General features: G+C 44.8%; 1 protein-coding gene across 2 annotated transcripts in view; it reads left to right on the forward strand.

The window, feature by feature from the left end:
* The window catches only part of plxna1b (plexin A1b), a 153376-nt gene that overhangs the window by 92770 nt on the left and 44011 nt on the right, over positions 1-16595 (forward strand). For both annotated transcript variants that reach the window (XM_058055833.2, XM_058055834.2), the window contains exon 10: positions 8074-8274. In XM_058055833.2, coding sequence (XP_057911816.2) covers positions 8074-8274 — 201 coding nt within the window. The remainder of the gene's footprint in view (positions 1-8073; positions 8275-16595) is intronic.

Below are 16595 nucleotides of genomic sequence, written 5' to 3' on the forward strand. Positions count from 1 at the left end.
ACTTTTACCCTTGAGGACTTAAAAATTTAAGGATTTTTTTATACTAATACTTTACTACTTTATTCACGTATTTTGACTTTATAATCGGAAATTATAGCTTCTTCCTCAATTTCATTTTCCAAAAACTTTTTCTTTGGTTCTCTTTTTTTCCTTGAATGTTTCACTTTTCCTCTTAATACTATGACTTAAAGCGGAACTGACTTTTGGAGAATTTTGCCCATCATTCATAATCCTTATGTGAAACAAGAACACATATGAGAAAATGAGTTAATATAAGCTAGCTGGCAACGGACATCATGAGAAATTCCTATTTTGATGCTAAAGCCCTCACAAAAACAACATAACTGACGTGTACAGGTATATTAACCAAGCCACAGCGATATTATTATTATAGCAGCTAATATGAAAAACTATTTTTAACTCACGGAATAGAACGATACGTCATTAATCGCTTGTCTCAGCATCATTCGCCAAACCCTCAATTTCGCTGCAAAGACTCGAGATGCTCGTTTGCCAGCAGCATTTTTAGGACTGGAGCACACACGTGTGCTGGAAGACACAGCCATCCCGAGGAGAGCGAACATTGTAAGTGTTGTCGCTGTTATCATGCGTTATCATTTCAAGTCATCATTTTCAATCATTAAAATACAGCAAGATACTGCAACTATTACATGTTATCATCAGTGTACGTGTCAATGCGTCATCACAGCATGGATATCAAACCGTGCAACGTTGTTAGAGCTATTTTTAGAGGGCTTCATAGTTGAAATTGGTGTATCCCAATGACAGCACAGGAAAGGGAAAGGAATGTATGTTCATTGGGAATGATGGGCAACATTCCCCAAAAGGTGCAGTTCCCTTTAAGATGTTGTGTTCATGTTGTAAAATGACTGACTATACATTGGCTAAGGCATTTAGACGACATACTCGGCACGCAAAGACTGAATCAGCCCCTGGTCGACACATGGTTCCACTCCAAAGTGCTCCTATCTGTTGCCAATTCCACCAATGTAATGTTGACTCATGACTCATTGCTCCTCCACGTTACATGAAGGAGAGGCTCCGTTTGGTCTGCACTCCAAACACAACATGGACACTTTGTCCTCGCTCTCCATCTTCCTATCTGTAACGCCCGTAAATAAGCACATCCACTTATAGCTCCCAGCCTACCCACACATTCTTCTACAACCATAGAAATACTTTTTTACCTCTCTGGTGGCCACACATGCACACACTCGGCTGACGGGGTTATTTGCAACAGAGGTGTGAAGGCCCCGGACCGTGACATTCTGGCATATTCTGTTTACTTTGGCGCGTAGGCACATGCTGACCGTGGTGCGCACGCACGAGTGCACGTGCGCGCGCACACACACACACACACACTCTGTAAACCAAGGCCACTTAAGGGGCTTCACTGTGTTTGTGCACATCGGAGTATTTGCAGGCCCACCAGTGACTGCTTCTTATCAGGGTGCAGCACAACCAGCAGCTAAGGGCTTTGGGTCTTTGGGTTAGGAAGAAGGTGGCCTGGGTCGGGGGGGGGTTGGCTGAATGGTAGCCAGTCGTTATTTTTTCTGGCCCTTTAGTCTTTATCTGATAGCATATAATCTTTTGCTATTCTTCATGGTTTCCTTCCATTCTCTTTTTGGACCCATATCGTGTTTTAGGTGTTGTCACTCAACCGTCTGGCCGCCATTCCAGTGATTTCTCTCTCTGGCTCTTTGCCTACGCATCTTTCCGTTTAACGCCATTCCTTTTCCAGATTTCTTCCTTTGTTTTATTACTGCACATAACTCTCCTTCTTTATCACCATGGCGATACATCACATGTCCTTGTTTTGGGACTTCTCTATTACTTTATGCCTACAAAGACGTGCATGCGTGTCAAATATTATGATGAGAATTGCCATATTTCATGACATATAAACAAAGTCTGCAGTGGGAATGAGCGGAGGTGTGGTATATATCCCCCCTCAACGCACACTGCACTTTGCCAAAACATGTTCTTCAAAACCTGCAGAGGAGCCCTAATTGAGACCAGATGGATAGAAACAAAAAGAAAGAAAATAAGGCATGTCAAGGAATTATGGCAGTAACAAGCTGCAGATTACATTCACAGTGACGCAATTTATTTTTTCAAATGCCGCATGTGGTTGGAGAGAGAGAGAGAGAGAGAGAGAGAGAGAGAGAGAGAGAGAGAAAGAAAAAGAGAGAGAGAGAGAGCATTGGCGATGGGGGAGGAAGTGAAGGCGAGGGCGTGAAGTAACCACTCATGCCTTTTTAGGATACTCCTCCAAGAGTCAATAATTCCACTGCTGGGAAATGAGAATGTTGGTAGATCTGGCGTTGTCTTCCTTGACCTTCTAATTTGTTAAGACGTGCCCGCGTGGGGAATTGAGTGTATTTCCATTTGAACCCTGCAGTGTCTGCCGGGATTTGGATATTCTTCTTCCTGGATGTCATGGTGTGCGTTGGCCCACAGATGTTTCACTTTCTGGATATTCATGATCTGTCACACTCGTGCAGGTGTTTCAGCTCCCTCTCTTAGCGGCTATTTTCAGCTTTACTGTCACACAGATCACCCCCCCACCCACACCCCCCACCCCCCCTTTCAGGCTGTCTTCATGGTTTCTGCAGTTCTTGTCAAATTTGGTCGGCATATCATTTTAGGGGACCAATTATGCTTTTGCCACTTTTCTGCCCTATAAATGCTATACATGTTAGCATGTTGTATGCGTGTGTTAAATCATGCCAAAGTTTCAGAGGATGAGCTTTGGGCACTTGGAAGCGAGCCCTAAAAGAGGGCTTAAAACACTTAGTTTCAGAGGGCATTGTAAAACTGTATGTTTGTGATGTCACAAACGGGCTTCCTTATATGGGCGTGCTCTGCTTCTGTGTTTACGAAGAAGGGTGACAGGTGACGTTATGTTGGACCCAATCACCATTTGCCCTTTCAAAATGAAATAGAAATCATCTGCTCCAGAGTCAAGTTAAAATTAGAAGATGCTAAATGATTGATCGGCCCTGATGCCGTGTTGTCCGTGCTAACGTGTTTCTTCATCCTTCTGGACATTTAAGGCCTTCTGATGCTCTACCAGCCACGCTATGCAAACATGCTAGCTGCAATGAAATACTGTCTGCTTATACATGAGATTCCAGAAGGAAGATGGTAGACATGCTAACAAATATGGTTACATCACAGGTTCAGGACACGCATAAGAGAGTGTGTCTTAACGCGAGTGTATCTTCGTGTCAGTCATAGGTCCCTGCGGTTTAATTATTCAGGCTGTATTAAATCTTCATCTCCACAGCCTGCTTAATGTGAACACAGATTAATTTTGCATTTTCTTCCATGGAGCCCAGAGAGAGAGAGGACGAGATAACTGCACAGTCACTGAGAAAGACGGCTAACGTTGGTGGAAGACGATCAAATCATACAGCAGTTCGAGCCCAGGAAAAGCAAACTCTAGAGGAAGGAAGAATATGATCGTAGGCAGCAGCGCCGCCTGCTGAGTTGGAGAGGACGGGGAAATAGACACGCTGTTCTGTAAAGAACGTCATTCGATTTCCCAAGACTATTTGACCGGTCTGTGCCGTGTTGTCACCAGGCTGTTTTCCACCATCTGCAATCACTGCAAGTGCATACTGTATAAATACATACACATACTACACATACAGATAATTCATATTGCAGTTGCATTAGTAAGCAGCATTAATGTGTGGCTGAAATGAAAACCCTAAATTCTTTTTAGTTTTGTCCTCCCATTTGGCTGAATTACAACAATTCTGCAAAGACTAGTGAGCCAAAATTCTTCTGCAGTGCCATAAAAAACTAATTGCAAGTTATCACAAACGCTTGATTGCAGTTGTTGCCAGGCAGCCCAACCAGTTACTTATTAGCTTTCGGGGGCAATAACGTTTGTTTTTCTCCCTTAGTAATTAAATCTTTCCCTGCTTTTTATGTTCACTTGTGTTGTCATTGACTGATAGATGATCTATAACGTTTACGTGTGACACACATGAACTCGTGCCCCCCAGTGCACATAGAAGGCCCTTGCAAGGGTTCCTGCAGTTTCCAAGAAGGTGTCGTATGGAAGCCATAGCGTACGTTTTAGTCATCACGTCTCCTCAAACTGGAATCTGGAGGCGAGACAAAGCTGCTGGTTCGAGGCGTCACACTGTACCTCTTAAATCAAAGTTTGTCTTTGAAACGCACGCAACACGATTGCTGCTGACATATCTGGGTTAGCATGATAATAGGGTGCCAGCCCCCCCGCCCACGTTCCAAAAATCCATAGGGAGTAAATAAAGAGAAAAAACATTCCCGTTTCTGCACGTTATTGTTTTAAAGCATACCCTACATGTATGTCAAAGAGGATAAAGTGGAGGTTTTGCCAGTAAGTGGAGGATAAAGGACAAACATGAAAGTGTACGTATGCGCATATAAGACCAAGGACCATAGGACCATATACGTATGTACGCCATGGAATCAGCAAGACTTTGATCATCCTCTGGTAAATAACAGTCACATGTTTCTCTCCATCTTGCCTTACTTCCAACTCTTCCTCCGCTCTGTCTGTTTTCCTTGTTACTCCTGATTTCTCCCGCTCTCCCCCCCCCTCCCCCCGCCTGCTCTGTTCCGCTCGCAAGCGAAGGGCGTGGGCGGACAATCTCAGTCTCTTTCAAGGTTCAAAGTCCCCTTTCTTCCTCCGCTCTGCTCGCTCCTGCACGGCGCTCCATGTTGCAGCCTTATTAAGTTGTTCTTCTTTCTACCTCACCCCCCCCCCCACACCCCCCCCTCTTCCTCATCCCTTCTCCACATTAAGTGTCGACTTGGTCACAGAACATCTTTCTGCTTTCCGCCTGCTAATGAGTACCTCGCCATGCACCCGTTTCTACTTCATAGTAAGACATATACGGTCTCTTACTCTTACGTGGAGTTTGGCTATACGTGGTGTCATCATCATCATCATCATCAGTATGACACTTTAATGTTTAGGGTTACTTCCACAAACAATGGGGGGGGGTCTTTGCAATTTGAACTTTAAAAATGCTTTCCTTATGATTGTATTTCTAGTATCGTCCTACTACTCCTTATTATGTGTGTTTATAAATATTCTATATTAGCCAGTAAAAGATTGTACCAACCAGTCCAATTTATTAGGTCCTCCGAGACCAACCAGTCATACCAGTACACCAGTCATTACAAGGTTAGCGGCCGTTCCAGTGGGGGTTCCAGTGGGGGTTCCAGTGGGGGTTCTTGTGGCGCGCATTCTCTGGCTCGTTGAGGTACTTTTGGAAAAAGGATAATGATACAGCATTAATAATGTATAATGGGTTGTACCTATCAGTGGGCTTTTTGGGGGGGTGGGGGCTGGGGGCATGGAGGCGCATGTTGACAGCTGAAAGGAGATGTTCCAACATAAATGGTACCACCCTTTGTCATACACATATGTGCACGCGACCTGCTTACAGTATCTGTACCAGCGTCCCCCACACCCCCCACCCCCCCCACCACGGATCCTCTGTGGCCATCGGTGCCATCTCATCCCACCCCCGGGCTCCACATATCGCTTTACTTCATTATTTAGTGTGTTATTTTTTTCCTCCTCCCTGATCTATAGTCCCCACATCACAGAAGCAGCTAATTAATTATGGATGGACTTTGGGAGGGGGGGGGCGAGGTTTGAGGGAGATTAAAAAAAAAAAGACTAGACAACCAGCCTCATTACGTATGCGTGCTGTTTTTGGAGCTTTATTAATTTATATCTTGTCAGGCTACGCCAAAGCCTTCAGAACTCCTTTGGTGTCACACATTTATTTATTTATTTATTTGGTCTCGGTCGAGGCTTTGGTCTTCATCCTGCAACCCTGCCCCCCCCCCCCCCCCCCATATACCGTATCCACTCGTTATTGTTTGTCTGATTCCATATCAGTAGGCAGCACACGCCAGCATGAATGCCAGCCCACCTTCTCATTATCCCACTTGGCCGATGGTTAAAGGTGTTTTACTTACCTGCAAGTGGAGATGATCTCATTTACTCAGCAAACGCTTGGAGCTTCACCGTGGAGCTTCCCCACCGACTTTCTCCATGTGCTGTGGAAAAGGGTAGATGATGATTCACATCGGAATATTGAAAATGACTTCACCCACAACTGGGATGGATCCCAGCGGCTTTTTGTTTTTTTACAAAGAATCTGGCAACCGGATGGCAAAATGATAGCGAATATGAAGCTTTTGTGAACTTGAAAGTCTCATTATCTCTTCTAGTTCATCTCCAAGGTCTTTGATGGGCTTGGGGTCGTAGTTCGCTGCAGGTTCTTCCAACTCATCCAAGCCTACACTGGAACACAAACGGTCCTGTAAAATTGGAAGCATGTCACAGGAAAAGGATTGGCTGGAACTGACGATTCTATTCCTGATTGATGATGAGACGTGCGTCTAACTTCTACTATGAAATATTCATATGAATACCAGCCTTACCTCGGCTAGCAAAGCAAGCAGAGTAACCAAAACCTGGTTGGGGTCTTCCTATACTTCTTTTATGACCATTGTTGTTCTATCTGTCCACTTCCTATTTATCTATCTGTCTGTCCACTTCCTATCTGTCCACTTCCTATCTATCTGTCCACTTCCTATCTATCTGTCCACTTTTTATCTATCTATCTGTCCACTTCCTATCTATCTGTCCACTTCCTATCTATCTGTCCACTTTTTATCTATCTATCTGTCCACTTTTTATCTATCTATCTGTCCACTTCCTATCTATCTGTCCACTTCCTGCCCCGCATCAACTTACAAACCATTTGTTGTTCTGTTAGCAATTACACTTGCCCCCACTCTTCTTTTTTTCCACCACTTTCTCTTCCATATGTTTGTCTCCGTACGTCTTCCTTTCTCCAACCACTTTCCTGTCTGACTGGCTCCACCCTAAGACATTCTTCTCTCGCTCTCATTTCCTCCAGAAGTGACGCAGCAAGTGGTCAATCGTCCATGTTTCCAATCGCATTCGTCCGCCATGGCGATGCTGTGCACGTGCTTGCGTGTAATCTGACACACGAGGCCCGGGTTAAGCAGGGTAATGAACAAACTCCAGCGTTGTGTTCGGGCCCTCGGGGATTGCGGGGATGTGCTGCAGCCTCTAATGTACAACAAGTCGGAGTAAAAGAGGAGAAAGATTCCGTGGCAGGGAGCAGCTGTCTGCTTCAAGGAAAAGCAGTGAGAAGGGAAGGAGACGCGATGCTGCCGTGCATAGCAATATTTGACGCCGCGCTGCTCCACGTCTCCTGTTTTCATCTCTTCTCTCCTTTGGATGACTTGGAGGTGCAGCAGTTGTGTACCTGACATTTGCATGTTTTAGATACGTGTAGCTCCAATTGTCGTTCCTGTATCCTTCATTGGGAATGCTGGGAGATGCATACTAATGCATTGGAGATCAATTGTTTAGCAGGTGTTAGAAGCCTGCACGTTATTGCGTTGTTATTGCAATGTTTATTGCGTGTTCAGAGACCCAAAAGTAGGAAGGAACATGGAAGGTGGAAGCTGCATTTCTCAGCATTTCCACACAATATCTTAATATATATAAATACAATTTCTGGAAGTAAACAATAAAAGCAAAAACTGTTGATTTAGCAGCGTATTAGCTCCCCGCCACGTCTTTTATTATGCCAAGCTAAACGGTGTCTTCTGATTGTTAGCCGTGAGCTCCACTCTGCAGCACCGGGTGGATGAGTTTCACCCAATCTTTAACTGCTGTTGTATAACATTTGTCATTTATTCTCCATCTTGCGTTCCTCAATGTTGAAAAGATGTGCTGTGCTGCCAAATCACTGAATTAACGCTGCCATGACTTCATTTATTCCAAACATGCACACAACTAGCCGTGAAGCAGTACTTCTTTCACTTTCAGTTCCGCATTACACGTTTCATCAACGTAACGATGTAAAGATGGCGGATCATGACTTGTTTAGAGATGGAGCGGGAGACTAACTTGTATATTTCTGATATCCGCTTCTCCGCTGACTTCATCCCTCCTTTTGGTCGTGTTGATTCATCCCCCCCCCCCTTTTACAGGACTGTCCCCAGATCCTGCCATCAACGCAGATCTACATCCCAGTCGGAGTGACCAAGCCCATCACCCTGGCTGCCAAGAACCTACCCCAGCCTCAATCAGGCCAGAGGAACTACGAGTGTGTGTTCCACATCCAGGGAGAGACGCACAGCGTTCCCGCCCTGCGCTTCAACAGCTCATCCATCCAGTGCCAGAAGACAGCGGTGAGTAACACGTTACAAAAACCAAGTACTTTTAGGCGCTTGGTGTTTACCGATATCGCCTCTTAGATTTGATGGATGGCTTGGCCGACATGGAATTTGTTGTTGTTTCTCAATCATGGGGATTCGTTTGAGGACGAAGGAGGAAATGATGAATGTGTTTTGTCTCAGTCGGTGGTAAAGATGTCAGTTTTAAAGCACAGCATGGCAAACGCTGAGCTTCCATTTTGGAAAGAAATATACGTAAAATCATTGTGCAAAGATCCACTTCCACTTGGACTTTGCTACTTGCGCTTCGAATTTCCCAGCTTCACTCCGTCACGGTTTTAACAAATACTTGATGTCATAAATTGTGCTGTTTTGTGGTAGAATACGCCCCACTTTTAGTCAAGGAATATGCCGAAATTAACATTTCCAAGAATAAAAAAGGCGAAATAAAACTAAAATTGAAGGCATTCAAAGATGTAGAAGACGTGTAGTATTCTACACTGGTCACTAGCTTTCAGTAATGTTACTGTAATGTTACTCTAATGTTACTGTAATGTTCTTTTAGACACACATGATCGTCCAAACAGGCTTTTATTGCAGGTTTGAATAATCTCTAAGAAAAATACTTCACAATTTTAGGGCCGCTTTTCATCAATTTGATGGCACTACCAAGCCTTCAACCTGCTAATAAATGAATAAATAAATAAAATAAAACGCGTTATACTTGTGCAAACTGAAACTCAACTCTGAACCCACAATGTGACTTCCTGTGCCCCACTCACTATAAACGGAACCCGTTTATAGCACCGCTAAGCATGGGTAATACAAGGGAGTGGACGGGGGACTGTAGGGATGTTAGTTCCCGCCCACAGGGTTCTGATCATGTTAAAAACAACATTTAGAAAGTTGTAAACCAGGTTTTTATGCTGCAACTACCAAATCATTCAATTTATAATTAAGGAATCCTACTGAGAAGAAATTCACTTATTGAGGTTGGGTTTGGAAATTATTATCCACGATACATGAGGATTACGACGTACTAAATTGAGTGAGTTTGAAGTATTACCTTGATTAGCTGTTTGGGTATTTACATTTTTTTAAAATCATTGTAATTATATACTCCATTTTGCACCAAATGTAATTCATTGACAACCAATTGTACATATTCAGTCACATTAATTATGATTAATGATTAATTGAATGAGCGATTGGTTATTATGATGGTTATTATCTGTCTGGTTGATTGGTTATTATGATGGGTATATTATTATCTGTCATGGTGCCCTCCTCAAAAGTGAGAGAAAGGCTTTACAGGCAGACGGACGGCTTGGTGCTGCTGTTCAAATCCTGTGTTTGTGTGTGTTGGTCATGTCCCAAACTAGTATGACAGATAAGACGTAGCTAGCGTTGCGCTCCACTGGGGCTGAAAATTCCAGGTACGAGTCTGCCTGTGAAGCTAGTTTGCAGCGGATTGATCTTGTTTACACACCGACGATACTTCACTCGCCTTTCCTCGGTCCGCCTCGCCAGCCCATCTTTCTTCTACCTTCTTTTTTTCCCGTCTGTCAAACTTTCTCTTTCCTGTCTTTCCTCCGACTTCCTGTCTTCTCTGGTGTCTCACATGCTGACATTTAAGATGCGAGCCTGTGATGTACTCTTCCCGTTGTACTGTAGGTGAGCGTGTCGGAGGCTAAACGTGACACAAACCAAGGAATGTTGACAGATTTGAGGTTTGGTTAGCGGCTGAGCTAATTAGTTAGCGTGGCTGTTGTCTACATCCGCTCTTGATGGTTGCTCACCCTGGCCAACTTTCTCTATTTAATGTCCACAAAGTAGACGTGGCGCTGGCGGTAATTAGCCTGGGGTTGTCAGCACTTCTCTCCCTTGTTAGCAATTAACTGCTGCAGGTCGACTTCATGGCCAAGTATCGATGAAGACCAGACTGTTTCCAATATATGTGATGAAGAAGCCGGCTGTATGAACTTGCATCAACAGTTATTTGTCAGAAGCCAGAAGGCTCTGTTTTACCGATCACACAAACTAGCATTTTAGAAAGTTAACCAAAAGGGTAAAAAAAAAACATAGAAAAATATGTTTCTAAAACCTTGTTTTTTGTATGTCCCAATTTCTTACCAAAACTAATGCTAAAAATATGTCTTGATGATCATACGGCCAAAGAGCACACCTAACAAACTAGTAGAGCGCCCCCTGGTGGCTCAGGGCTTGTCCACATGGGAATGTTTTCAAATTGAAACGGCAAACGGTTTCAGTCTTTCACACACTGGGTGCCCTGAAACGGTCTTTGTTTTTGGAAAATAATGCCAGCTTGTCGTCCTTATGGACAAGCTAATTGCTAATGACATCACCGCCCTGGCCACCGAGGTCCTGGTCTTTACTGCTGCTGGGTACTGTGCTCCCGGTCTGGTGGCGCAGTCCTCGTGTAAAAAAGCTGCCCTTAATGATGCCCTTGGCACGGTCTCTGGGTGCCTACGAGCCACCCCAACCCACCAGCTATCTGCTGGGTGCCTACGAGCCCCCCCAACCCACCAGCTATCTGCTGGGTGCCTACGAGCCCCCCCAACCCACCAGCTATCTGCTGGGTGCCTACGAGCCCCCCCAACCCACCAGCTATCTGCTGGGTGCCTACGAGCCCCCCCAACCCACCAGCTATCTGCTGGGTGCCTACGAGCCACCCCAACCCACCAGCTATCTGCTGGGTGCCTACGAGCCCCCCCAACCCAACACCTATCTGCTGGGTGCCTACGAGCCACCCCAACCCACCAGCTATCTGCTGGGTGCCTACGAGCCACCCCAACCCAACACCTATCTGCTGGGTGCCTACGAGCCCCCCCAACCCAACAGCTACCCCTCTTAGCTGGAAGGAGCGATGACGACGCCAGTTGCCACCAGCAAAGCTTCCTGGGTCAAGGCTAGGTGGCGGGAACAGCAGAGAACAGCAGAACCTTCCGGGCTCTACTGCTGCATTGGGGGCCCCACAGAAGTCCCTGGTGTGAGCAGTAGACTGCCGTCAACCGCCCGAGGACAGGTGTGGGTGGTTTCTGACAATCCATGCAGACTATGAATGTATGTGGAGACCCCCCACAGAGTGGTGACAACATCTTGACCAGCTGCCCCAAATACCAGCCACCAAATGGCTACCTGGACCTGAGACTTGCTGCAACAGATCTGGGTATCTGGAGACCTACACAAAAAGAAGACTGCCCCGTCGCCATCATGGAACCAGAAGTGAGCGGTTGGAACAAAGCCAACATTTGGACTGGCATCACTCCCGGTTCTACTCTCCTAATACTTTTGTTGTCCTGTACTTCAAAGTGACTCGCAGAAGCAATTCCACTTCATCGAAAGTCGAGGCAAGCCACACATCGGGAAGAAGGACCGGACTAGCATGCGTTGTTTTGGTTTGTCACGTGGCTTCGTCTGTGCGTTCGTTTGTAGGTGGGCCTTATATATATCTGGCACACAAAAACAGGAGTGTTCTCATGTGGACAGGGCCTCAGTCTCTGTGAAGAATGGATAATAGGTCTTGTAGAGGTGGGCCACTATAGACAGATTTCGGTCGAGTAATCCTTTATTCATATTTATTATGTGTTTTTTTATTTGTATTCCTAGCACGTACACAGAAAGATGAACAACTTGAAGAATGGATAATAGTTATTTCAGAGGTGGGCCACTATAGACAGATTCCGGTCGAGTAATCCTTTATTCATATTTATTATGTGTTTTTTTATTTTTATTCCTAGCACGCACACAGAAAGATGAACAACTTGAAGAATGGATAATAGTTATTTCAGAGGTGGGCCACTATAGACAGATTCCGGTCGAGTAATCCTTTATTCATATTTATTATGTGTTTTTTTATTTGTATTCCTAGCACGCACACAGAAAGATGAACAACTTGAAGAATGGATAATAGTTATTTCAGAGGTGGGCCACTATAGGCAGATTCCGGTCAAGTAATCCTTTAATCTTTTTTTATTTGTATTCCTAGCACGCACACAGAAAGATGAACAACTTAGGTCTTCTTTCTTCCTCTAACGAGCAGTGGATATCACTGATGAGATAGTCAAGATCACCGCGTATGAAAGTGAAACAGCATCCATGTAGCTCTCCATCCTCTATCCACCTTCCTTCTTTCATGACCGTGTTCACCAACAAGTCGTCAATAAAGGTAAAAGTCATGTGGAATGGTCATTCATCCATTTAACTGGTCATTTCCATGCCTTTCACTTTTTGGTTTGGACTCTTTGAAGCTGATTAATGACCAAGATGCAACTAAATCCGTCTCATGTGGACAAAGCATGTACTTCCCTTTTTAATGCTAATCACTTAATAAGTTAATTGCTGCACAGGTATATTAATTAGAAATGTAGTCGTATTGCTGGATGAGCCGGCTTGCCCCCGTCGACTCCAAGGTAAGGCGATCGGAGTTATTGTGTCTCCAGTACACCTCGTTCTTCGCCTCGGGCCCTGGATCCCAGGACGTCTTTGTATGTGTCTGGTTGCAGAGTAGCGCTGTTCCAACACTGGATAGAGGAGGCTCGCTAATCAATAAACACCACGATGCTAATCCACGGTTTAGCTTTGTGTTTGAAAAACACACACGTGCTAGGAAGAGTAGCTCAGAGGAAAGACTGGATTTTGAGGAGTAGTCCTATCAGGTGTTGGAGTCAATACGAGATACAAAGAGGAGGCGAAAGGTAAAATCAGTCGTGTGGAAGGGAATTTATTTAGAAAGACGAAACAGTGGACACTGAAAAAGTGGAGACGAGTGCAGATGAGAAGGAGCAGGGAAATTGGAGCTTAGATGAATAGAGAACAATGAGAGGAAGAGCGATATTGAAAAGAACATGGGTGGGAGAAGATGAGAGGATGTAAGGAAGAAAATTGTCTCAAAAGTCTCCCCTGAGGCCAAAACTCAATCTCTTCTTTGAAAAAAACTCCAGCTATCAACAGGATGCACGGGATGACCACAGTCAGATCATGTTTAAAGTCGACTTTTCTCTTCTTTCCTCGACTTCCACTGACTGTAATAACCCAATACCCTAAGAGTATCCCCTAACGGGACCCTGCCAATATCAAACTATGTATGAGACACGTGATATATGATATGCTTTGGTATCAGCGATCTATAACTGCTTATGGTGGGAAAATATCACTTGCCTTATGGTATTCCTTATGGTAGTTTACTGTACATTCAAGGAGGAGGTGGGTCATACGATATGACAATGACAATGTCTGGCGAGCAATACTCTAATAACACATGCTGATATCCGATGAAATGACAGCACATTTAAGGTATTATACGAGGTCAGGCAAAATGATTGTGTTGAAGTGTTCAATGAAGTGTTTTTATTTTGGAAAAGTACATATCAAGCCATTTTGTTTCATTATGTTTTAAAAATGAAATCAGTTCTGGCGGTGCAAGGTCGGCCGCTCCACTTTGCAAATCCAGTAGCTGTGAAGTTGGTAACCATAACAAGATGGCGTTTGGAGCGCTACGGGATGATGGCCACCAAGATTGGTTTGTTTTGGTAAACATTTCCACAATGAAGGCGCCATGCTCACCAGTCCAACTCATGGCAGCAACTGAAAAAGAAACCAAAAACAATGGCCTTATTAAGAAAGTAAGCAAAATGGCATCATATGGACTTTTCCAAAATATTAAGACTTTTTGTTTCTTGACTTTATGTGCTTTTTATTGAACCTACAAATGTGTCAGATAATGTACAGAGAATGGAATTTCCTAATGGACAGAAAAAGTCCTGACCAATACGAAGCTAGCATAGCCACACCCTCATGGTAGCAGTTAGCTGTGGTCAGCATCAACTAAAATAACAAGCTGCCACCTAAATCCTCTCTTCCCCTTTTCCAACCAAGCCCAGGAAGCTTCCTGCTGTGTGGGCCAATCAAGAGGTCAGGGCTCGGGGGCCACAGCCAATAAGAGGCTGAGCCGTGGGTAGCGATACGGCGCTCAGAGTGGCAGGCGGGTTAAAGGAGCAAATAAACACAGATCCACACCATGCCTGGTCTGGGCCAGGGTGCTCACATGACCACAATGAGGGGTCAGAACAGGCTGATGGAGGTCAAAGGTGGTCAAGGGAAGTTGGACGACTTCAGGACTTTTTCTCTCGTCTATTCTTACCTTCCTCTTTTTCTCCTTTTGCTTTCTAGTCTTCCATGTTTCCCCTTCAGCTCTTTATTCTTCATTCAGGTTCCTCCCTGAAGGGCTGGAATGAGTGGACAGATAACATCTGTGTGGGGCTTCCACCATTACCTCCTATCTGATAAGCCATTGGGCCACTCCATCACCCTCTTTCTCTGACACCAGTCAGGAGAAGGAAAAGAACAGATGCGGGAATGAGGAGAAAATGGGCTTTGGATGTGATAGGATGTGCGTCGGTGTGTGGATGTGGAGAGCAGCTGTTAAGTCAAGGAGAGATGGGAAGTATCAGGGGTCCTGATGGCATCCAATTAAAGCAGATAAAATGATGATGAATTGCAGTCGGGCAGTGGAGACGGACACTCATAAACACTGGCACACCAGGAAGGGGCGGACGGAACGCCTCGGATGGGAAGTTGGCTAGTGGAAAATGCATCTAAGCCATGTTTCCATAAGGTTTTCCGGTTTAGGTTGCCACCTTCCCGTGCAGGGAGAGAGTGCTGGTTGATGATGGGGTAAAATGGGGTGCAACATTTGGAGAAAGATGTACTGTAGCCGTTAGTGGTCATAAAAAGATGATTTCATGATTGACAACCTTGACTGCATCCTCCCTTCCCTGTGTCCCATGTTTGCATCCACCATGATGTGGTCCAACATGATGTGTGCCCAGTATGGATGTCAGCGACCCATTACATATGCCAGGTTTTTGTACTTTTTAACAAAGACTGAAAACAGGATTGTTGGACCTGGAAAATGTGACAGGACCAGGGGCACCCAAGGTGGGCAAAATAAATAGAGCTCCGTTACGTTGGCACCCTTTACACGCGTCCTGTTTGGTGGCGGCGGGATGGACTTTGAAGGGGAGAGTAAGGACGTTGCTGAGAAATAATCTGCTTTTGTCTGATGGGAAATGAGAGGCGGGTGGCAGACGGGATAGATGGAGTAAATAGAGGTCTAGAATAGGCCAAACATATCTGCGGGGGGGCAGCTAAAGGTGCCGTCCCTCTTTGACTCTAAAGTACAATTCTTGAAACCAAAAATTATGAGAACACAAACCACTAGAGCTGGAATATGTTACCAATATTGGTCTAAAAGAATATTCAACCAAACACCGTCTATGTTGGTCACAATTGGAGTTCATCTCTGTTCAATCTTACCATTTGAATAAAATGATTACTGGTCATCGCTATCTTCTTCACAAAGCATCCCATCCCACCAGCCCACCATCCAACCATCCCACCATCCCACCATCCCACCATCCCACCATCCAACCATCCCACCATCCAACCTAGGTCTGACTTTTGTTCCTCACTGATGTGAATGTCCTTTCAGTGGGTGACTGCTGGTCATTATCCATCCATCCTAATCTTGCTTTTCATTGTCTCGCTGCTTCTCCCCTTTCATGACAGGTGAAGAAGATAAATAAAATAGAATGTCTGTTTAGCTCCCAGCATATGTCAGCATCTCCACCCATCTTCCACTCTATCATCTATTTCTTCAACAGCTGTATTATTTGCAACCTCTTGACTTGGCGTTATCCTTTAGCGGTAGCATCGCACCCATCCATCCGTGTCTTCGGTTTATATGAAGGTTCGATGGCCAATAAACGAGCACGTTCACACCTATTTTCCTGTCATGTTAATTCCATCTTGCCAAGAGTTGTCCCACAGTGGAGGTCCAGCTGGATCGTAGCTGCCATCATTGTGTTCCTCTTGTGCTGTTGCAGCCAAGTCGTGCACTCCTTTCACTCCACGTTGCTTCAAGGCACGGTTAGGCAACAATCTGTCATAGCAGGAGTGATGGACTATAGACTTTCAGACACTTGTTGCATCGTGCCGTGTGTCTCCGATGCATATTTCATAAAATGCCAAATGTTGATGAAGTATGACCAGGAAAGGAATGCCAAAAGTCGCCAAGTTGGAATTATTAATGGATGTTTCTGCAAATAATTACAAAGTGTGGAAATCCTCCACAATCTAAATGCATATAGGCCGGGGCAGCTTTAGTTTCCCCTTAAGCCAGCACTTTTGTCCCCTTACTCCCTTTTTTTATTCCATCCATGAAATGTGTGTGTGGTCCTCTTGTGTGTGCCCAAGAGATAAGCTGGGTTACTGCGTCCAGCCATGCTCCAATCCTGTTAGCATTAGCGATTAGC

This window comes from Doryrhamphus excisus, linkage group LG18 (assembly GCF_037039965.1).
Source record: "Doryrhamphus excisus strain RoL-2023G ecotype Guam linkage group LG18, RoL_Dexc_Guam_v1.1, whole genome shotgun sequence".
In the NCBI taxonomy this organism is placed as follows: domain Eukaryota; kingdom Metazoa; phylum Chordata; class Actinopteri; order Syngnathiformes; family Syngnathidae; genus Doryrhamphus; species Doryrhamphus excisus.